The 19,275-nt window shown below is 47.7% G+C and overlaps 2 protein-coding genes across 3 annotated transcripts in view; one reads left to right on the top strand and one right to left on the bottom strand.

The window, feature by feature from the left end:
* The window catches only part of stk32c (serine/threonine kinase 32C), a 267,164-nt gene extending 266,551 nt beyond the window's left edge, over positions 1–613 (top strand). The window contains exons 12-13 of one of the 2 annotated variants that reach the window (XM_084321547.1): positions 249–305; positions 390–613. In XM_084321547.1, the coding sequence (XP_084177673.1) occupies positions 249–305; positions 390–504 (172 nt within the window). In that variant the 3' untranslated portion in view covers positions 505–613. Of the gene's footprint in view, positions 1–248 lie in introns of both variants that reach the window. The other variant, XM_084321546.1, reaches the window with a different exon arrangement.
* Positions 614–3,837: 3,224 nt separating this feature from the next.
* Positions 3,838–19,275, bottom strand: LOC311234367 (placenta-specific protein 9-like). The gene is made up of 3 exons (XM_084321524.1): positions 19,050–19,275; positions 5,086–5,177; positions 3,838–4,702 (listed from the first exon to the last, which is right to left on the bottom strand). Exons 1-3 carry the CDS (start codon positions 19,111–19,113, stop codon positions 4,553–4,555), a joined length of 306 nt encoding a protein of 101 aa, XP_084177650.1. The 5' UTR covers positions 19,114–19,275; the 3' UTR covers positions 3,838–4,552.

The following is a 19,275-nucleotide window of genomic DNA, read 5'->3' as shown; positions in this document are numbered from 1 at the left end:
ATGAGAATTAGAGACATAGATCCTATTAATATAAGTCCACATAGCTAGGAAACAATGTTAAACACTGAAAAAGGCCATTTATAAGATAGTTCCCCTTTAAAGTTTTGGCGTGCCCTGGCACATGTATGCTTATTTTGCATTTTAAATATACATATTGTGTGTGTCTGTCTGTCTGTCTGTCTGTCTGTCTGTCTGTCTGTCTGTTTGTGTGTCTGTTTGTCTGTCTGTCTGTCTGTCTGTATACTCAGATTGAAAAGGCGGCAGGAGGAGGGGCAGTCGGAGGGCGGCGAGTGTGAGGGCGGCGAGTGTGAGGGCGGCGAGCTTGAGGGCGGCGAGTGTGAGGGCGGTGAGTGTGAGGGCGGCGAGGCGGGCGCCGACGACGCCAGCAGAGACGAAGACAGGGAGGCCGAGGGCGGGGCCACTGAGGATGACGAACCCGAACCGGAGTCGTCCTCCAAACTGAGCATGTGCGGCTCCGTCTGCTCGTCGCCCGGCAGCTGCTAGCCACACGGCACCTCGCGGTGGCGTCCCGGTCACTCTGGCTGCTGCAGTGTGTGTGTCTGTGTGTGTGGGTGTGGGGGGGGGGGTGTGGGTGTGCGTGTGCGCCCATAGATACACTCTCACCTCTCCTCTATGTAGCCAAGGGCAGAGGAATGCACAGCAGGGCAACCAGCGCACAGCAGGACCCAAATGCCCCCCCCCCCCCCCCCCCCATCCCTCCATCCCATCCTCCTCTTCTGTAGCATCTTACCGGTAAGGCATGAATGACGCAGCAAGCTCTGCAGGTTCCAGAGAGCTCTGCTCACCACTAGAGTAAGCTCTTAACTTCTATGCAATGTATGGTATAGCATGATATTAGAGTACTTTTTTTTTTCTTTTCGGAGAGGAGTCCTAGGAGCATGACAACATCCCGAAGCGATAGACGCCCCGTGGTTTAGGTGGAGAAGCCTCCCCTCCTGCTCTCCTTTTGAGATGTAGCCCTCTATTCAGACTCCCATGGGGGATGTTGGAATCTTTCCCCTAGACCGTTTTCACATTCCTCTGCGCAACCAAGAGACCCTTTTTGATTTACTCTCAGAATGCCTTTTTCTTGTGTCAGTGACGGCGTCTCTTTCCATACCACGGGAATTCAGAGCTACTTCACTACGCCGACAATGCAGCGTAGTCTAGTTCATGGGAGGCCATCTGGGATAGGGAGGCTTTGTGCGTCCCATAAATCGCCATGTCGTTTCCAACACTGTAAACCCATTTTTAAGTGGCACTGATTTAATAATCAATAGTCATTAATCGCAATCGGAGCCATGGCTGTGTTATACATGAGCATGCTTGTTTAGCCAGTGGTTAGCCAACTAGAATAACTAGAAAGTTATTTCCATGTATAAAAATTACTGTAAATTAGGGTGAATATCTTGCAGCAGACCAGAGCAAAGGGATACGCTTCTCATTGTTACTCTTGGCGACGGGAATAAATCCCGGGAGGCAGTATTTTAGCTCCAACCTGCCGACGCTTAGATACTACGGACTAGGGGGTCACACAGTGCATCTCCGATCTCTTTACACACACACGTTCTGTACGAATATTTTAAGAAAACGTTGGAGCACCCCCCTCCCCCCCCTCACTCACCCGGTGGACATTGCCATGCGGGGGGCTATATGGAGGTGTGTAGCGGTGTACTGTCGGTACTTTGAGCTGTGCGGATGATCTTAGTCTGTTATTGTCGTATAGATAGTGGTGCGATTAAGGTGGTGCCATTAATCTCAGCCTGGACACCTGGGGATGTGTAGCATAGTCCACCTTAAAACCCTAAGGCCTGATCAAATGAAAAAAGAAAATATAAAAAAAAAATACATGTAAATAGCATAAATAATAAATAAAGCTAGCTCACCACAGTTTTATGTGGTACTGCTTACTTAACCCTGTGTAAACTAAAGGAAGAGCTGTGTGAAGAAGCCAAACCTTCATAACGCCTCCTTCCGATCTTCTTTCCAAGTGTGCAGGCACAACTTGTAGGCAAAAGAAATGCCAAAGCTTTTCTACCATTTACATAATCATTTCTAATGAACTTTTGAGTGTCTGAATGTATGTCTCTTTTTCCCCCAACATAATGTGGATCCAATGTTCCTTCTGTGGAAAAACACACTACCATTTATATACAACCATATTGTTATTACATGTATGAAGGGAAATGCATATTTGGGGGGTGGGGATACCTTAAACTAAAGGCTGTATCATTAGAGTACGATAAAGTAGAAACAGTCACCAAAATATGTAATGAGAAGATAAAAGATAAGTGCATTAAGAACATTGATGCTCAGCCGCTTTTTGCATGTACATTTACAGTATGCGCCTGTTTTAGCAGAAGCCTAAAGGAGCCTTGGGTCTGGCTGCATGCACGAGCTTCTGAAGAGTACTGTAGCATTCCTTTTGACACTCGCCTGATAATTGACACAGGCCTCGTTCCAATTCGTGTAAAGTCCTGGCCAGCCGGACTGTTTGTATCAAAGTCATCGAGTTTACGGAAGAACATCTACGACTGTATAAACCATATAATCCCAGTGTTACTCTAAGTCTACATGGACAGCATGGTATATATTTTCTTCATGACATGCAGTACCTTTGGCATCTGGTAGGTTGTCTTAATGCTTCGTTCGAATCCCTGACGAGCGAGTGGTTTCGTAGGCCAGCGATTGTGTTTGACACTCTGTTTTACGGGTTAAGTTTAAGTGTTTTGTTATCGTCCGTGAGGCAAAGTAATAAAAATAATAATAATACTAAGAAGAAGGATTGGGGAGGAGGTTCTGACCCCAACCCAAGCTGTACTGCTGTCATTAAAATGTTGCATTGAATGTCTTAATTTGTGAAAACGTTCGATTACTTCTGAGGCGATTCTCAAATGGGTCCACTACGCCATCGGATGAAACAGACGGGGGGGCCTGAAAGGCGTTGTAATTATATGTTTTATCATTCGTAAATGAATAGTAAATGATTTCCATTGATAACTTTTAAGTGTAGCCATGTTCATTAGTCATTGTTTCCCAATTGGACATTGCAAACCCCGACCCAAGATGTTGCCTATGTGTTGATGTATTGTACACAATTGTTGTGAGCTTATTTACCCGGTTGTTTGAAAAGGCATCGTGTTTGGCCAGCGACAGCATGCCACCCATCCGACAGTTTAAGAATCGGTGGTCTTCAAAGCGAAAACATAGATGTCTGACCTTCGTGGAAACATTATGTAATTCAGTGTCCTGTTGAGAGGAGGGAAAAAAGATGACGTATGCCACTCGCCTCTTTGTGAAGCTATTTTGCATAACGTTCTGAACCATAGGATTTTCATGGGGAATCCGTTTGCAAGCCCGGGTCTCAGTAACAGCCTTGTACTGTACCTTCTCAAACCGCTCTGTGTATTAAAAAAAACATGCTGCTTTTAACTGCTTTGATAAAGAAATAAAACTCCTTCCAGAATCGTGACTCTCATGTGTTTTTGTCTCATTGTCTCATCGCCAAAGCCCTACCACCTGCATTAAAGGCACACTGTGCACCTTTTCCACATGTGTAGCTCGTTACAGACAGTAGAGGGTGACAGAGAGAGGTGTGGCTGTGTGAGAAAGCGGCGGCGAGAAGACATTCACATGTAGATGTGAATGAAGTCCTTTAAAACAACATTGTAAACATGCCCTTTAAGCTGCGTCACCGTTGACTGTGTGAAAGGAGCCTGGGAGGAAGAGAGGAAAAAGGGATGAGGTTGTCCCAGGATTAGCGAGAGTGAATAATGCAGACAAGTAAGCATTAGTGTCGTGATCTATCAGCCGTACAGCATTACACATAAGCCTGTCTCCTCTCCCGAGATAAGACACTTGTTTTTATTTTTTTATACATTTTCTTTTTATATATATATACAGTTTTTTTTTTTTTTTTTTATCAAAGTCAGCCGTTGGGAGGGTGGCTGATTGGCGCAGTGGGCAAGGTGCTCGCCTCTAACGCAGGAGACGCTGGGTTCGAGCCCAGCTCTCTGCGTTACTACCTTCTGGCCGGTCGTTTATACTAACACAATTGGCAAGTGTTAGAGGGTGGGAAAGCCGGTGGGTGGGGATTTGACGTTGTGGACAGCGACTCCTACAGGTCGGTTTGGTGACGCCGGTGCGACGGAAGTAGGAAGTGACGGGGGCAGCGTGAGCCTCCCACACGTTACCCCTCGCCACTGAGAGTTCGAGCTGCTGCGGTGAAAAGATGCGACAGGCTGCCTCCTTGTGTACCGGAGGGGACACGTGATGCAAGGCTTCTGTCCTCACTACAACCGACCTGTGGGAGGCATAGTCTAGCAATGTTTAAGACAGGGGAGGGAAGAATTGGATATACGAAATTGGGATGGGAGAAAAATTGAAATTGGGGAGAAAAAGTGGATAAAAAAATAAATCAGCCGTTGGGATGAGAAAGGGTGGACACTGTTTGTGTCATGATTAAAACATTCTCAAAGGGAAAATTCCAGGAGTCCAACCCCTCCAGACGTCGGTCTATCGCCTGTCCACAGTCCTCTGTTCCTCAGCCAGTTTAGAAGTGTGTGCTCTCCCCCTGGCCGTCCAGGATTTCGACCACAGGCTTGCCGCTGGTGTCCAGCAGTGGGCTCCACTCTGGGGCTTCAATGGCATCCAGGAGAACAGCCAGCTCGGTCTCCAGCTTCTCAACTGTGTCCTGCACTCTCTACAAAAGGGACAGAAGACATGTTGTCAGGATGAATTACACATTAATGACAGCTTGTAAGGGGGGGGGGGGGGGGGGGGGTCACAGTCAGACCAGGGTAGTCACACACACCACTATAGGATTTGTGTTTTTCGAGAGTTTGAGTCTGACAATTCAAGCGTTCACTGTTGTAGGGCTTCAGCTTCCAGTAGCTAGAATTGGACGAGGCGGTGAGCCATTTATCCAAAAATCTAATCCTTTGAAGGAAATGCTGAGGATTCTTGGGCACCAACAGATGGAATGGAGGTGGACACATGAGAGTTACCAACAAAGAGAGAAAAGAGCCAAGATTCCATAGACTTTGTGAAGTAAGTCTGGAAATTAGCAACGGTAGGGATTCTCACCTTCTCCACTACATCCAGTCGACCGTGAAGAGCGGTGTGTTCCTGACAGGCACTGGATCGGACAGCTCTGCGCTGAGGGTTAGACTGCGGTCCTGATGAAGAAAACATAAAGTGTGTTCCATTAGTTAAAAATAATTCTCATTTCCTCCATTCATTTGATGGGTAGTGTCTAGATCCAATAGGGAGGTGTAGTGGTTACGTCATTTTCATTTTTTCCTGTTCCACCCTCTGTTCCACTTAATGTATTTCCCCATTGACCATTCCTAAATCGGCTCGTTTTAGATAAATAAAGCATTAACGTTGGCATGGTGTACCTTTCTGTGCGTATTCATCCACAATCTATAGCTCAACATGAAAATATTCGCAATTAATCGTAAAGGTAGCAAAATAACAACGTTCATGTTTTCGTTCGCTGGGAAACTACACTGCTATTTGGCGCTGCTGACTGACATCACCACAGCGTAGCCTCCTGCCTGTATAGTCACAGACCTAGGATCAGATCCCCTTACATTCCATAAGCTTAAAAATTCGTACAATGGGAAAATAACTGACCCTGAATCTGTGGCTAGTATCTCTCTGGTGATCATAACCATTAATCTCTAAAGCCAACCACCATTTTTAAAAGCAACAATCACGTTACCATATTTGTATTTATATTTTAAATCGTATAACGTTATTTTGCTGCATATTAAATCACTGTAAATACTAATGTAAATCATTGTTTCGTTGTACATATTGTGTATAGTTTATAACGTTATTGTTTTTTACATAACGTTAAGTTAGTAGCTTGCTAGCCGGCATTCCCGAAACTCCTCTAACATGCTCCGATTTAAAATGGTTCTCTCCTCTTTGTATACTTTTGTCCTCACAAACAAAGTATTCTGCCAGGGAACTTATGGACACGACAGTAGTAGTAGTTATAAGGTTTTTGAGTTCGTAACAACGTTAGTTAGCTATCGTGGTATCAACGGGCCGTGACGTGTAGCTAGCTAGCTTGCTAGCCGGCATGATGCGTGTGCAGTGCTTTCCCCACAGGTCGGAGAAGAGGACCTGCACATTTTACTCGTTCCCGAAACTCCTCTACATGCCCCAATTTAAAATGGTTCACGACAGTAGACATAATGCTAACGTCTAGTACGTCTAGCGGGGTAACATTAACGTTAGCTAGCTAGCTAGCTTGGTATCAGCTGGCCGTGACATGGATTAGGCGACAGCACTGAACAGGCTGCCTAGTGAACAACAGGCTGCCTACTGGTAAATGTAGTTATTTTTTCACGACAAATTAAAAACCTTATAACTACCTTTATTTCAACCAAAAATGCTTAAACAATAATGTTAGTGGTAGAAGGGAACTCATTTTGTGCAAAAATGGAAAGCTTGCCAATGTTCATGCGACAGAATTGTTACAATAGCCGATAATCCATTTTCCCAATGATAAATCCCTATACGAGTGGAACAACCAGTGACGTCAGACTACACCTCCATGGGAATTCTCTTTGAACTGCAAAGCCGGATAATTTTTTTAAATAAACGTTTACCTTACCTTACCCACTAATCTTAACCATTCACACTACCTAAACATGTTAAATAAATGTGTAAACGTCCTTCCAGGCTATGGGTTCTAAACTCGAGTCACTCAATAGGAGATGGGGTTACGGCACAGTGTTTTAAAATGTAATGTGTTATTCCACACTATATAATGTAATATAATGGTAGCAACATCTCCATTCATCCTCCTTGGTAGGTGAAGAGCGGCACTGAGACAAAAGGGAGAAAAGCAGTTGAGAAAGTCTCAATACAGTCACACAGTAACGTTCTCTATCAGGAGAACACATACAGTAACGTTCTCTATCAGGAGAACACATACAGTAATATTCTCTATCAGGAGAACACATACAGTAACGTTCTCTATCAGGAGAACACATACAGTAATGTTCTCTATCAGGAGACACATACAGTAACTTGCCACAAATTATACCAGAACATTTGGGTGATGATAAAAGTATATCTAGGCAAAAGAAAACGTTTAACCTCATACGGGTTTATGACTATTAATTCAAACACCCCCCCCCCCCCCTTCCCCCCTCACACACCACTAACTCCACATGTTTGCTATTAGCCGCAGGCAGCTTGCAGCCCAGCCACTAAAGCTATTTTGCTGACATGGCGCTGTGGTGAACTGAACTGGGAACAGATAACCTAAGCCCTCTCACCAGGCTCTGACCTAGCATGACTGAACCCCACTCAGTGGATGAAGGATCACAATGGAATCCCTATGGCATATCACGTGCCCTAAGATATTACATAACCATAAAGTGGTCCTGGTTAGAACCAAGGCTTCACAGGCCTAACGGCGCGAGAAGTGTTACACACTTTGTTCCAGTCATTTTCCTTTGAAAGATTCGTGTTTCCAATGATCCTCTTCCCTTTGATGCCAGAAACCTATATTCCCTTCCCTGGCTGTGGTTCCACCGTCTAGTCTAGGGGCTGGGGTGCAGTCTCACGTTTGGACACTTTAACCCTTTCACTACCACTCTACCAAAGGGTTACCCCTTTCCCTGTGACACTACAGAAGGATAACCCTTTCTTTCACTGCCACACGACAAAGGGTTAACCCTTTCACTACCACACTACCAGGTTAACCCTAGTGAAAGGGTTAAAAGCCGCAGTTGAATGGGGCACGTTTACAGACGGACTTTTTGGCAAAGATACCTGAGTCACTTTGCTCTTGCAACTTTCTGTAATTGCGCAACCATTTCAGCCTCTGTGACAGATGATTTGCTGATACCTTCTTGCCGGCCCAAAATACTTTGTAAGCGTTCCCAAACTGAACAAATACTGCAACCCGAAACAAGACACATCTTGTTGAAACTGACTTGCTGAGAAGAACGATCTTTTAAACCAGCTGCTGCTGCTATACCCATACGAAAATTAACTACAGTAAAAACCGATAGTGTTTAGTTATTTTCTTACTATAGAAATACAGAAGTAATTCATAGTATTTAATACACTACAAATGTACCACAGAAATACTGATTCATAGTATTTCATACACTATACATTTACCACAGAAATACTGTAGTGATTCATAGTATTTCATATATCCTATAGATTTACCACAGAAATCCTGTAGTAATTCATAGTATTTCATTATTCTATAGATTTACCACAGCAATACTGTAGTGATTCATAGTATTTCATACACTCTATAGATTTATCACAGAAAGGTTGACACGTAGTATATTCTGGCCTTTCTGGGTTACCTGTTTATTTATTTATTTTGTTTTGTTGTTGGTCTTTGTGTGTGTCCCCCACGCCCCTTCCCCTTCCCCAAGCATAGCTGTCTCTTAATGATACGGTACAGACATGATGTTGATTGAGAACGTGATGTAAAGTATATCTACATATCTGTACTGTTTTGATTTTGTGCTGAATAAAAAAAATATATGATCAAAAAGAAATACTGTAGTGATTCATAGTATTTCATACACTATAGATTTATCACAGAAATACTGTAGTGATTCATAGTATTTCATACACTCTATATGTAACTGAGGGGTACAATTCCCTGACTGTATTGATAAGTATGGTATCATTAAACCACTACCGCTTTATGTACTTTAATTACTGGCCATACAGTACATGATATATAAATATGATGAACACTTCCCACAATGAATCGGTTCCACACAAAGGTGTAATCAAGTATTTATTGCAGCAAAAGGTACATAATATACTTCTCTGTATTTTACTTTGGATGCGCTTATAAGGCAAAGGAATGTGCGTAGGCAAATCAATAATGAATGTCCATTCTCTGGTTACGCAGGAGGTAATTATACAACCTGAATCTTAGGGAATTATATCTATGGTACACTAGTAATATATAGCGGGAGATACTGGAAGGGTCCCCCCGGTTGTAAGCCAGCAGGGGTAGAGGATCTGTCGGTAGTAGAGAGTCTGGTCAACGATGACTAAGGAGACTCCAAGTACAGGAGACGGTGCAATAGTCTCTTGATCCACAGACGAATACAGCTGTTCTCCGTAGACTGTAGCTCCACAGTGAAGAAAGCTAGCCGGCCTCAGGCTCTCTAAGGCGCAGAGTCGACTGGTCTCCTCACAGGGTAAATCCAACACGTGTAGGCGTCTGCGATTCTCCGCTCCATAAATCACAGGACCAAAACAAATATAATCCAGCCGCAAAGGGCTATGTAGTCGTCGGGTAGATTAATCCAGTGTACATGTCCACACGGTTCTCGTCTAGGTCTCCCCGGGTGAAAGCGCCATGAAAGCAGCCCAGCCTGGATAAGCACTCTAGCTGATACGAGGAAGCGTTGGTGATGCTGGTCACTGTAGAACTTTAGCCGCACGATACACTATACACAAATAGACTATTACTGACTTAATAGAAATATGTCGCACTCGACGGTATAGCGCCAAACTCTGACAATTCAGTTATTAATTCGCACGCGGTCTCAATGCTCTATTTTGGGGCCAAACAGGCCATACTTCGACGCACGGAGTATCGTGGGTGAGGCTTCAACTTATTGGGTAACTCTACTTCTGTATTCACCTGCGCCATATTTATATGCACGGCGAACAATCTAGTGCCAACCTCATTTCTGTCTCGTATCCCTGGGCAAGGCCGGGCATGTACAGACATGTCTTGACGGTGGCTTTGAACCTGACTCTGGAGGCACGGCCCCGGCGCCTGTGGACCGCTGTCCAATAGGAGAATGAAATACCATGGTCTGCACTAGGCTAAAGGGATATTCCGTGTATATGTACAAGGAATATACAAGGGATATCAAACGATATACAAATACTATGCAATATATATCAATAAATAAATATATATATTCGGTTTAATCTGATCCTTTGTAACAGCCGCCCCCTAATTAGTCCCACCTAATTAGCTAAGCAGAGACAGATTAACCGCACTGTCCACTACTCAATGTCTGCTGTGAGGGTCAGTCAGTTCACAAAGTCATGGGGTCATGGTCGTCATCGATAGTATCGGGGAGCCTTGGCAGTTCTATTAGCCTCGCCACGGGTCGGGTGTAGGTCCGCCCTTGGATGAGCACTTCAGCTGCTCGGACCTTTCCGTCGGCACCGGTGATCACTTTGCTTACGCGGCCAGCCGGCCACATAGCTCGGGGTAGTGGCTGGTCGATAATCATGACGACTGTTCCTTCTGTCAAATTGTCTCTCTCTTTCACCCATTTCTGGCGGGTCTGTAGAGACGGTAGGTAGTGGAGTAGGAAGCTGTTCCAAAACTTGTCAGCCAATACTTGACTGTACCTCTACATTCTTCGGCCGTTCGCTTCTTCAGGCCTGTACATTGTCTGGGGTAGCGCGGGGTCCAGCCGCCCCATCAAGAGTGTGTTGGGGGTGACTGGGTCGACATCTGCTACATCACTTGAGACGTAACCGAGGGGCTTTGAGTTCAATACTCCCTCGATCTCCGTGAGGACTGTCATTAGGACTTCTTCCGCCAAGCACGGCGTACAGGGCTGTCTTTATTGAACGTACTTCTCGTTCCCAAGTTCCACCGAAGTGAGGTGCGTTCGGGGGATTAAACTGGAAGTCAATCTGGGATGGAGCGAGGTGGGTCTTAAGTTCTGGGCCCATAGCTTGGAAGCTCTCTCTCAGCTCTCTTTCTCCGCCTTTGAAGTTTGTCCCGTGATCAGACAACAATATAGACGGTTTGCCTTTCCGCGATGTGAATCTTCGGAAGGCCATAAGGAATGAGTCTGTGCTCATGGTTGGAAGGAGTTCTATATGTATCGCTCGGGTGGTCATGCATTTGAATACAATACCCCACCGCTTCTCGGTTCCTCTTCCTTTCTTTATATACAGCGGGCCGAAACAGTCCATACCGGTGGAGTGAAAAGGCTTGTCGCCGAGTCGGAGGCGACAGGGAGGTAGGTCAGCCATCCGGGGTATACTGGGCTGCGCTCGCCACTTACGACAGTCTAGACAGGTTCGCTGGAAGCGCCGCACTGCTTCTCTCCCTTGCAGTATCCAATAACGACGTCTGATCTCCGCGAAGACTCTCTCTGCCCCTGCGTGGTGCACATCCTCGTCGTATTTCTTTATGATCAGCTCTGTGACCTTGTGTCGGCTGTTTAAGACTATCGGGTACTTGACGTCATCCGGTAAGTCTGGGGCTCTCCGCAAACGACCACCCACTCTGATGAGACTATGGGCGTCGCTCTCGGGTGCTAGGTGGAGCAGTCTGCTGTCTGATGGGACGGGCTTTGCTCCCTGTAGACAGTCTAGCTCATCGGGGAACGAGTCTCTCTGGGCTCGTTGTAGTAGAAGAAGTTCTGCTTCTTCGTAGTCAGCTGCTGAAATGTCAGTAGTGGGCTGAACCTCTGGGTGGTGCCACAGAAATGTCTTTAGCTGCGCACTCTCTAGGGTGAGGCAATCGTCTATGTCGGGGTCTGTGGAGACGAGTGTGTTCAATCCACAGAACACAGATTTCTTGTTTTCGGCCTCCTCTTTACTCGCCTCCCGTGGGGTGGGTGTAGGCCACTCTTCTTCCGGGAGCTTGAGAAACTCTGGTCCGTCACTGTATGGGTTGTGACGGGTGAGGTCATCCAGGGACATTCCCCGGGTGATGACGTCAGCTGGTTGTGTTTTGTGTCCACATACCTCCAGCTTGCTACTTCTGTTAAATCTTGAATCTCTGTGACTCTGACCCCCACGAAGACCTTGTATCTGCACGAATCAGACCGGATCCATGTGAGTACTGTCGTGGAGTCTGACCACAAGATTGTTCTTTGCACCGGAATGGTGAGTTCACGTTGGATTAACGTGGCGAGGTGCGCTCCTGCTAGGGCTGCGCAGAGCTCTAGACGCGGGATAGATTGTTGCTTTCGTGGGGCTATTCTTGAGCGGGCCAGGATGAAGGCAGTATGTATTTCTCCTCCCTCCTCTCGGGCACGCAAGTAGGCCACCGAACCGTAGGCTACTTCGGAGGCGTCGCTGAAGACGTGCAGGTCCATCTGGCACGTCTCCGGCCTCACTGTGGGTGGGAAGTAGCTGCGGCGTATGTTAACACCTGGGAGTGAGCTGAGTTCCGTCTCCCACTCTCTCCATGTGGATGCAAGGTGTTCGGGTATGGGGTCGTCCCAGCCCTGGTCCTTGTCCCATAACGCTCTTACAATCATCTTTGCCCTGGTGGTGTAAGGTAGAATACATCCCAACGGGTCATATTGTCTGGCGAGTGTTCTGTATACACTCCGTCTGGTGGTCGGTAGTGCAGTCGACCTTCCCTGCTCCTTGGTCAGGGGTGTGTGTTTATAATGGAGCGAGTCTGTTTTGAAGCGCCAGACTAGTCCTAATGTCATTTCTTGGGCTTCTCCTGGGATGGTCGCCATCCAGGTCTCGCTGCTTGCTGCCTTGTCCTCGGGGGAGAGGCTGCGCAGTACTTGCGGGTCGCTGCTGGCCCACTGCCTGAGATCAAAGCCGCCTTTGATCAGGGAGGCGCGGAGCTTGAGTAGAAGGGCCTTGGCTTCTTCTGGCGTCGAGACGCTTTGCAGACAGTTGTCCACGTAGAAACTATTTTCTACACTTTTTCGGACCTCTTCATCAGCTGCTGGGTCCGTAGCACAGCATGGGCTGCATGTGGTTCCGAAAGGGAGGACTTCCCATTGATAGATGGCTGGTTGCTCATCCCCGATCCTCTCTCTCCATAGGAACCGCAGCAGGGGCTTGTCCTCCTCCACTAGTCTCACCTGCAGGAACATCCCTTTGATGTCGCCGCTTATCCTGGCGGAAACGTAGTAACACGCCTAGTAGGGAGGGGCCGAGTGTTGGGCCGGGCAAGAGCTCTTTATTCAGATTTTGTGATCCGATCTGGTAGCTGCAGTTGAACACAATACGATCCTTGCCGTTGTGGTGTACTTTGTGGTGCGGCACGTACCATGATTCGGTCGTCTGATCGGCCTCTTTAATGTCAATTTTCTTTATGTGTCCCGCTGTGATTAGCTTGTTAATCTCAGCGTGGTACACAGTCTCTTGAGCGGGGTCTCTGGCTAGGCGCCGCTCTGTGTTCAATAGATACCACTCCGTCGCTTCTTTTGGGGCGTGGAAGGTGGGCATACCCTCTCGCCTCAAGAGTGGAGTTGCGTATCTCATCACTCCGTTGACTTTGACTCTCTTTGTCCCTTGCTCGAGGAGTGCTATGGCGTAAATGTCTTCCTTGGAACGAATGTCTTTCTTTTCGTTCTTAAAGGGCATTGTCTCTAGTGTCCATAGCCTCTCGACATGCTGTAGGAGGGTGGTGTCTTCTTCTGTCACTCTGGAGTGGAGGCAGCTAGTGGCTGCTGTTCGGTTAAGAGACTTAGCGAGGGGGCCTTGTAATGTCCATCCTAGGCGGGTCTCGACTGCTGCAGGACAGCCTCTGGGCCCTGTGTGGACCCGGTCTATCGGGACTATGAGGTCTGCATGGTCGGAGCCTATCAGCAGGGTCGGGGTGGCACCGTCTATGAGCGGGATAGGTAGTTGACGCAGGTGCACATATTTATCCATCAGCTTGGCGATGGGGTAGGTGTACTGCGACAGGCCTATTTCTTGGCTGGTGAAAGCATTAGTAATCCTATACCGTCTCTCTGGCTGCCCGCTTGCTGCGATAGTGAAGGAGACATTCTCGCCCTTTATCGTCTTTAGATCTCTTCTTATTGTCCGAATCGTCATCTGGTTTTCGCTCCCCCGCAGCCCCAGCTGGGCCGCAGCGGATGCGAGGAGAAGGGTCTTCTCTGACCCGTCGTCAAGGACGGCGTAAGTGTCCATGACCTTGTCTTGGTAACTCAGTGTTACGCGGACCACCTTTAAGAGCACTCGGGCGCCCCCGCTGCTGGCGGGGTCAATGTACATAACACTTGCCTTTGTGCTGCTTGAGGGTGCGGGCTTTCTTCTGTTACTGTCGTGTAGGACATCTAGGTGGGCTCCGTCACACCGACTACACCTCTTCTTTAAGCGGCACTCGGCTGCCATGTGACTGCGCGCACATCGGTAACAGCGTCGGTTGGACTTTATCCATTGACCCACTTCGTCGGCGGTCATCTTCTTGAATGTGTCACATTGTGACAACCAGTGTTCTTTCTCGCAGTACGGGCACACCATCTTCCACTTCTCTTTCATCGAGGGGGTACTGTGGTTCTTGCTGCTCGGTACTGGTTCTGATTGGTGCATGACAGTCACCAATCTTCGGCCATCGTTTGCTCTCCTAGGTCCTTCTCTGGAGCTTGGTGTGCTCCGCACGAACGTATCCAATCGCAGGCTGCTGACTTCTCTCGCCAGGAAGTCGGCTAGGTCTAGGAGGGATGGCTCGGGACCGTTAGGATCACGGTGGTCTCTTTGCCGCCTGAAGCGCTCTTGTCGGGCGGGCGGGAGCTTCTCTAAAATCCTCTCGACATTAGAGTTTGCGTATAGTTCGTGCATACCCTTTTCTCGTTGCGCCCCCAGCATCCCTACCAGGGATTGTACCTTGATAGACAGGTCGTCTAGTGAGCGATTGTCTGTTGCTGGGGGTAGGCGGTCAATATGCCTTATCTCTTGTATTACGTAGTCCCATATGCGTCCATATCTTTGGTCGAGTGCTGCTAGAGCCGCTGTGTATGGGGTAGTAGAGGTGGCATAGGCCAGCGCTATATTGTGCGCTCGGGGCACCTTGAGGTGCTTCAATAGGATAGCATACTTGTGGCGTTCATCAGCTACATCAGCCATCATTGTCTCTAAGCACATCCGTAGCTCCGTGTACTGTGCTCTGTTCTCATGGGTGAAGTCTGGAAACGTCGGTGTGCCAATGTATGATGCCGTAGATGGCTGGCACATCGGTGAGCGTTGGAAGAGAGGCCTCCTAGGCGAGTCTCCTCTTACGCCTCTCGGTGGGCTGGTACCGGCAGGGTACCATGGCCCGCGTATCCAGGTGCTATTCCTCGGGACTGGTCGTGCGTCAATCTCACCCGTGAATTGAGTCGGGGGTCTGTAGCGCAGAGCCGCGGGGGTAGAGCCTGGGCTGTACTGGACCTCCTGGTCCTGTGGAGTACTGTGCTGCTGTCGGGCTTGACTCTCCTCCTCTCCCTCTTCTTCTTCCTCTGTCAGGTCCTCTAGATCCTGTAGTCGTCTATTTAGCCTCTCCGCGGTGTATACCGTTCCTTCCTTGTAGCTGGGTCTCACTGGGACCGGTCGGGGAAGGAGTTCGGAGGGGGGTATAGGCTCTCTCTGGTGGTCGGGCTCAGGGTCGCTTGATCGGTTAGGGGAGGGTGCCCTTGACCCGTGTCTTGACGAGGCCCTGGAACCCCGTGCGGAGGGAGGGGGTGTTGCCCTGGCGATCAGCTGCTCCATTAGCTGCGCTTGTAATCGGTCGCGCTCGGCTTCGCGCTTGGTGAGAGCAATGTCGCGCTCTGCTTCTCTTTGGGCACCGGCAGCGGCGCGCTGGGCTTCGGCGGCGGCGCGCTGGGCTTCGGCGTGGTCTCTTACCATATTCTCTTCCGTCTGAAGGCGTCTAATCTCTAGACGTATACGATCTTCGTCGCTCCGTTGCTGCGCTTGGAGGCGTTCTCTTTCCATGGAAGAATGTTCGCGCTCACTAAGCGTCTGTGCTTGGAGTCGATCGCGCTCTGTTGAGGCTGCTAGGCTGGCGAGGAACACCTGTGCCAGCATCTTGTCCGCCTCGCTGGGGGAAGACGCTGGTTGAGGTGATCCGCTCCTGGCAGTACTCGTTGGAGATGCGTTCTCCTGCGGGGAGTCCTGGAGCTCTATCTCCTGGGCGCTCTCCTCTTCTTGTACCGGGCAGAGTTCCATCTCTGGAGGGTTGTCTTTCTCCTGGAGCTCTCCGGGGACTACTTCTTCGGTCTTGGCGGGGGGTAAAGTCGTGTCAGTTCCCTCCTGGTCCCTACCGTGAGCTTGGTCAGTTACATTAGAACCCACTAGGGCCTCTGTTGGCGGGGTAGCCTGGTTGATAGGGTCGGACATAATTTTACTTTCTACTTTTTCCACGTTTACCGTCTGTAGAAGGCTAGGTAGTATACTGGCAACGTAATCCTCTAAGTACTGAGGTGGCTGCCGTCTACGCTGCGGGCGATCTACTTTAGGAGGACCGTTTTGTGGAGTGTTCATCATAGGCCATTTCAATATTAATACCACTATATTAATATTACACTAGTTATTATCCGGCTCGAAGGACCAATTGTAACTGAGGGGTACAATTCCCTGACTGTATTGATAAGTATGGTATCATTAAACCACTACCGCTTTATGTACTTTAATTACTGGCCATACAGTACACGATATATGAATATGATGAACACTTCCCACAATGAAATCGGTTCCAGTCAAAGGTATTAATCAAGTATTTAATGGAGCAAAAGGTACATAGGATACTTTACATTATTCTTTGAATGCACTTGTAAGGCAAAGGAGTATGCGTAGGCAAATCAATAACGAATGTCCATTCTCTGGTTACGCAGGAGGTAATTATACAACCTGAATCTTAGGGAATTATATCTATGGTACACTAGTAATAGCGGGAGATACTGGAAAGGGTTCCCACTGGTTGTAAGCCAGCAAGGGGGTAGAAGATCTGTCGGTAGTAGGACGTCTGGTCAACGATGACTAGGGAGACTTCAGGTACAGAAGCCGGTGCAGTAGTCTCTTGATCCACAGACGAATACAGCTTGGTTCTCTTGTAGACTGTAGCTCTACAGTGAAGAAAGCTAGGCGGCCTCAGGCTCTCTGAGCGCCGACTCGACTTGACTCCTCTCGGGGTAAATCCAACACGTGCAGGCGTCGGCGATTATCCGCTCCATAAATCATAGGACCAAAGCAAATATATTCCAGCCGCAAAGGGCTATGTAGTCGTCGGGTAGATTAATCCAGTGTACATGTCCATACGGTTCTCGCCTAGGTCTCCTCGGGTGAAAGCGCCATGCGGTCGGCCCAGCCTGGATAAGAACTCTAGCTAATACGAGAAAGCGTTGGAGATGCTGGTCACTATAGAATTCTAACCGCACGATACACTATACACAAATAGACTATTAAAGACTCAATAGAAATATGTCGCACTCGACGGTATAGCGCCAAACTCTGACAATTCAGTTACTAATTCGCACGCGGTCTCGATGCTCTATTCTGAGGCCAAACAGGCCATACTTCACCGCACGTTGTATCGTGGGTGAGGCTTCAACTTATCGGTAACATACTAAATGCACGAAGGGTACGGAGGTAAGGGGCTAAGGGGCTTCTACATTCACCTGCGCCGTATTTATACGCACAGTGAACAAATAGTGCCACTCTCATTTCTGTCGCCATATCCCTGGGCAGGGCCGGGCAAGTACAGACATGTCGTGTCGGTGACTTTGAACTTGGCTCCGGGGGCCGGTCCCTGGCGCCGGTGGACCACTGTCCAATAGGAGAATGAAATATTATGGGCTGGACTAAAGGGATATTCCGTGTATATGTACAAGGAATATACAAGGGATATCAAACGATATACAAATACTATGCAATATATATCAATAAATAAATATATATATTCGGTTTAATCTGATCCTTTGTAACAGTCATCTTCAGACTTAGGCTTGTGTGTGAATTAGAGTGATGCAGATGTGTGCATTAGTGCATATTTCCCAGACACAAAATGCTTGGTTAAATTCACTGGGGGTGTTCGAGACATTTGGAAAACTTTGACGAAAGTTCTTCTTGACAATGACTAATGAAATGGAATCGTGCACTGAGCCCCACCCGGCTAGGAAATAAACCTGGTTGTTATCTGAGCACACAGATAAATGAGCAGACATTTCTTGATATGTGACTGCATTTACAATGTGTATGTCCCTGGCCTGTTTGTAATTGCTTATGGATATTAATAAATCTGTGTGTGTGTGTGTGGGGGGGGGGGGGGGGGGTGGTGCATGCGTTTGCGCGGGTGTGGCTGTGTGCGTCCGTATGTGTGTTTGTGTGAGTAAGTTCCTACGTAACTGCAGTTGGCCATTCTTAACGTATGAAGTCACTCTAATTCACACACAAGCCTATTACCGTCAGGGAAGTCACAGAGTTGGCGATGGAGGAGGGGTCAACATTTTTGTGATTTTCCATGGAAGTTAGTTAGTAAAGGTAAACAAAATAGAAGAATAGTAGAGCTGAATATGGATGGCATGAGAGACAGTTGTCAGAAAGTGTACCGACGGTGTATTAGATTAAGTGTAGCGAGAACTGCAGTCAAACAAGAAACAGATGTGCTGCGTTGGCTAACCTGCGAATAACACACACACACACACACACACACACACACACACACACACACACACACAATATAAATGCAGACTGATGCTGCATGTTCATACACACACACACACACACACACACACACACACACACACACACACACACACACACATCACACACACACACACACACACACACACACACACACACACACACACACACACACACACACTTACGCATCATCAAATGTAAACCGTCCCTTACAGAGTCAAAGACAAAGACATAAAGAGTATACATCAAATAGCAAACCTTCCGGAAAGCCACAGCAATTCTGAATCCATTGCAAAGTCACTAATAGAAAGCATGCTTTTTCACAATACGAGATCACCACGCAGTATCGCCACACCATTGATCTATAGATTAGCTGTTCCAATAAATAAGCAAACCAAACAAAGATTCCCCAAACAGCCAAACACATATAACCCTTTTTAAGGGTAACGTCTAGATCCCATAGCCGGGATGGCCGTTTGTACATGTTTAGGTGGTGGGAGTGGTTAAGGATAGGGTTATGGTAAGGGAAAGGTCGATTCCCATGCAAACATCCCTCCGGGCCATGGGATCTACTTTTCTTTCTTTAACAGACTCAACTGTAGAGCTACTTCTGGCTTCAGCTTTTTACCCAGCTGCTCTGGCCCTTATACTCTTTGACCTGTGACCTCTAAACCTCTTACCTGCTGCCGTGTAGCCAATGAGGAGGAGCAGGAGTCCCAGTGAGAAGGTGGAGGGGCGGGTCATGGCGAAGAGGAGAGCGAACCTGGAGAGACCAGCTGGAAATGGAAAGAAACAGCCTGTTTCTGCTGCTTGCAATGAGAGAAGGAACAAGGGAGGAAAATATGTGTAAAGAGAGAGAGAGAGAGAGAGCGAGAGCAAGTACTTTCAGTCCAACCGGTTCCCAAA

The sequence above is a fragment of the Notolepis coatsorum genome (assembly GCF_963971535.1).
Source record: "Notolepis coatsorum genome assembly, chromosome: 9".
Taxonomy (NCBI): domain Eukaryota; kingdom Metazoa; phylum Chordata; class Actinopteri; order Aulopiformes; family Paralepididae; genus Notolepis; species Notolepis coatsorum.
This window is presented reverse-complemented; position numbering and strand designations above follow the sequence as displayed.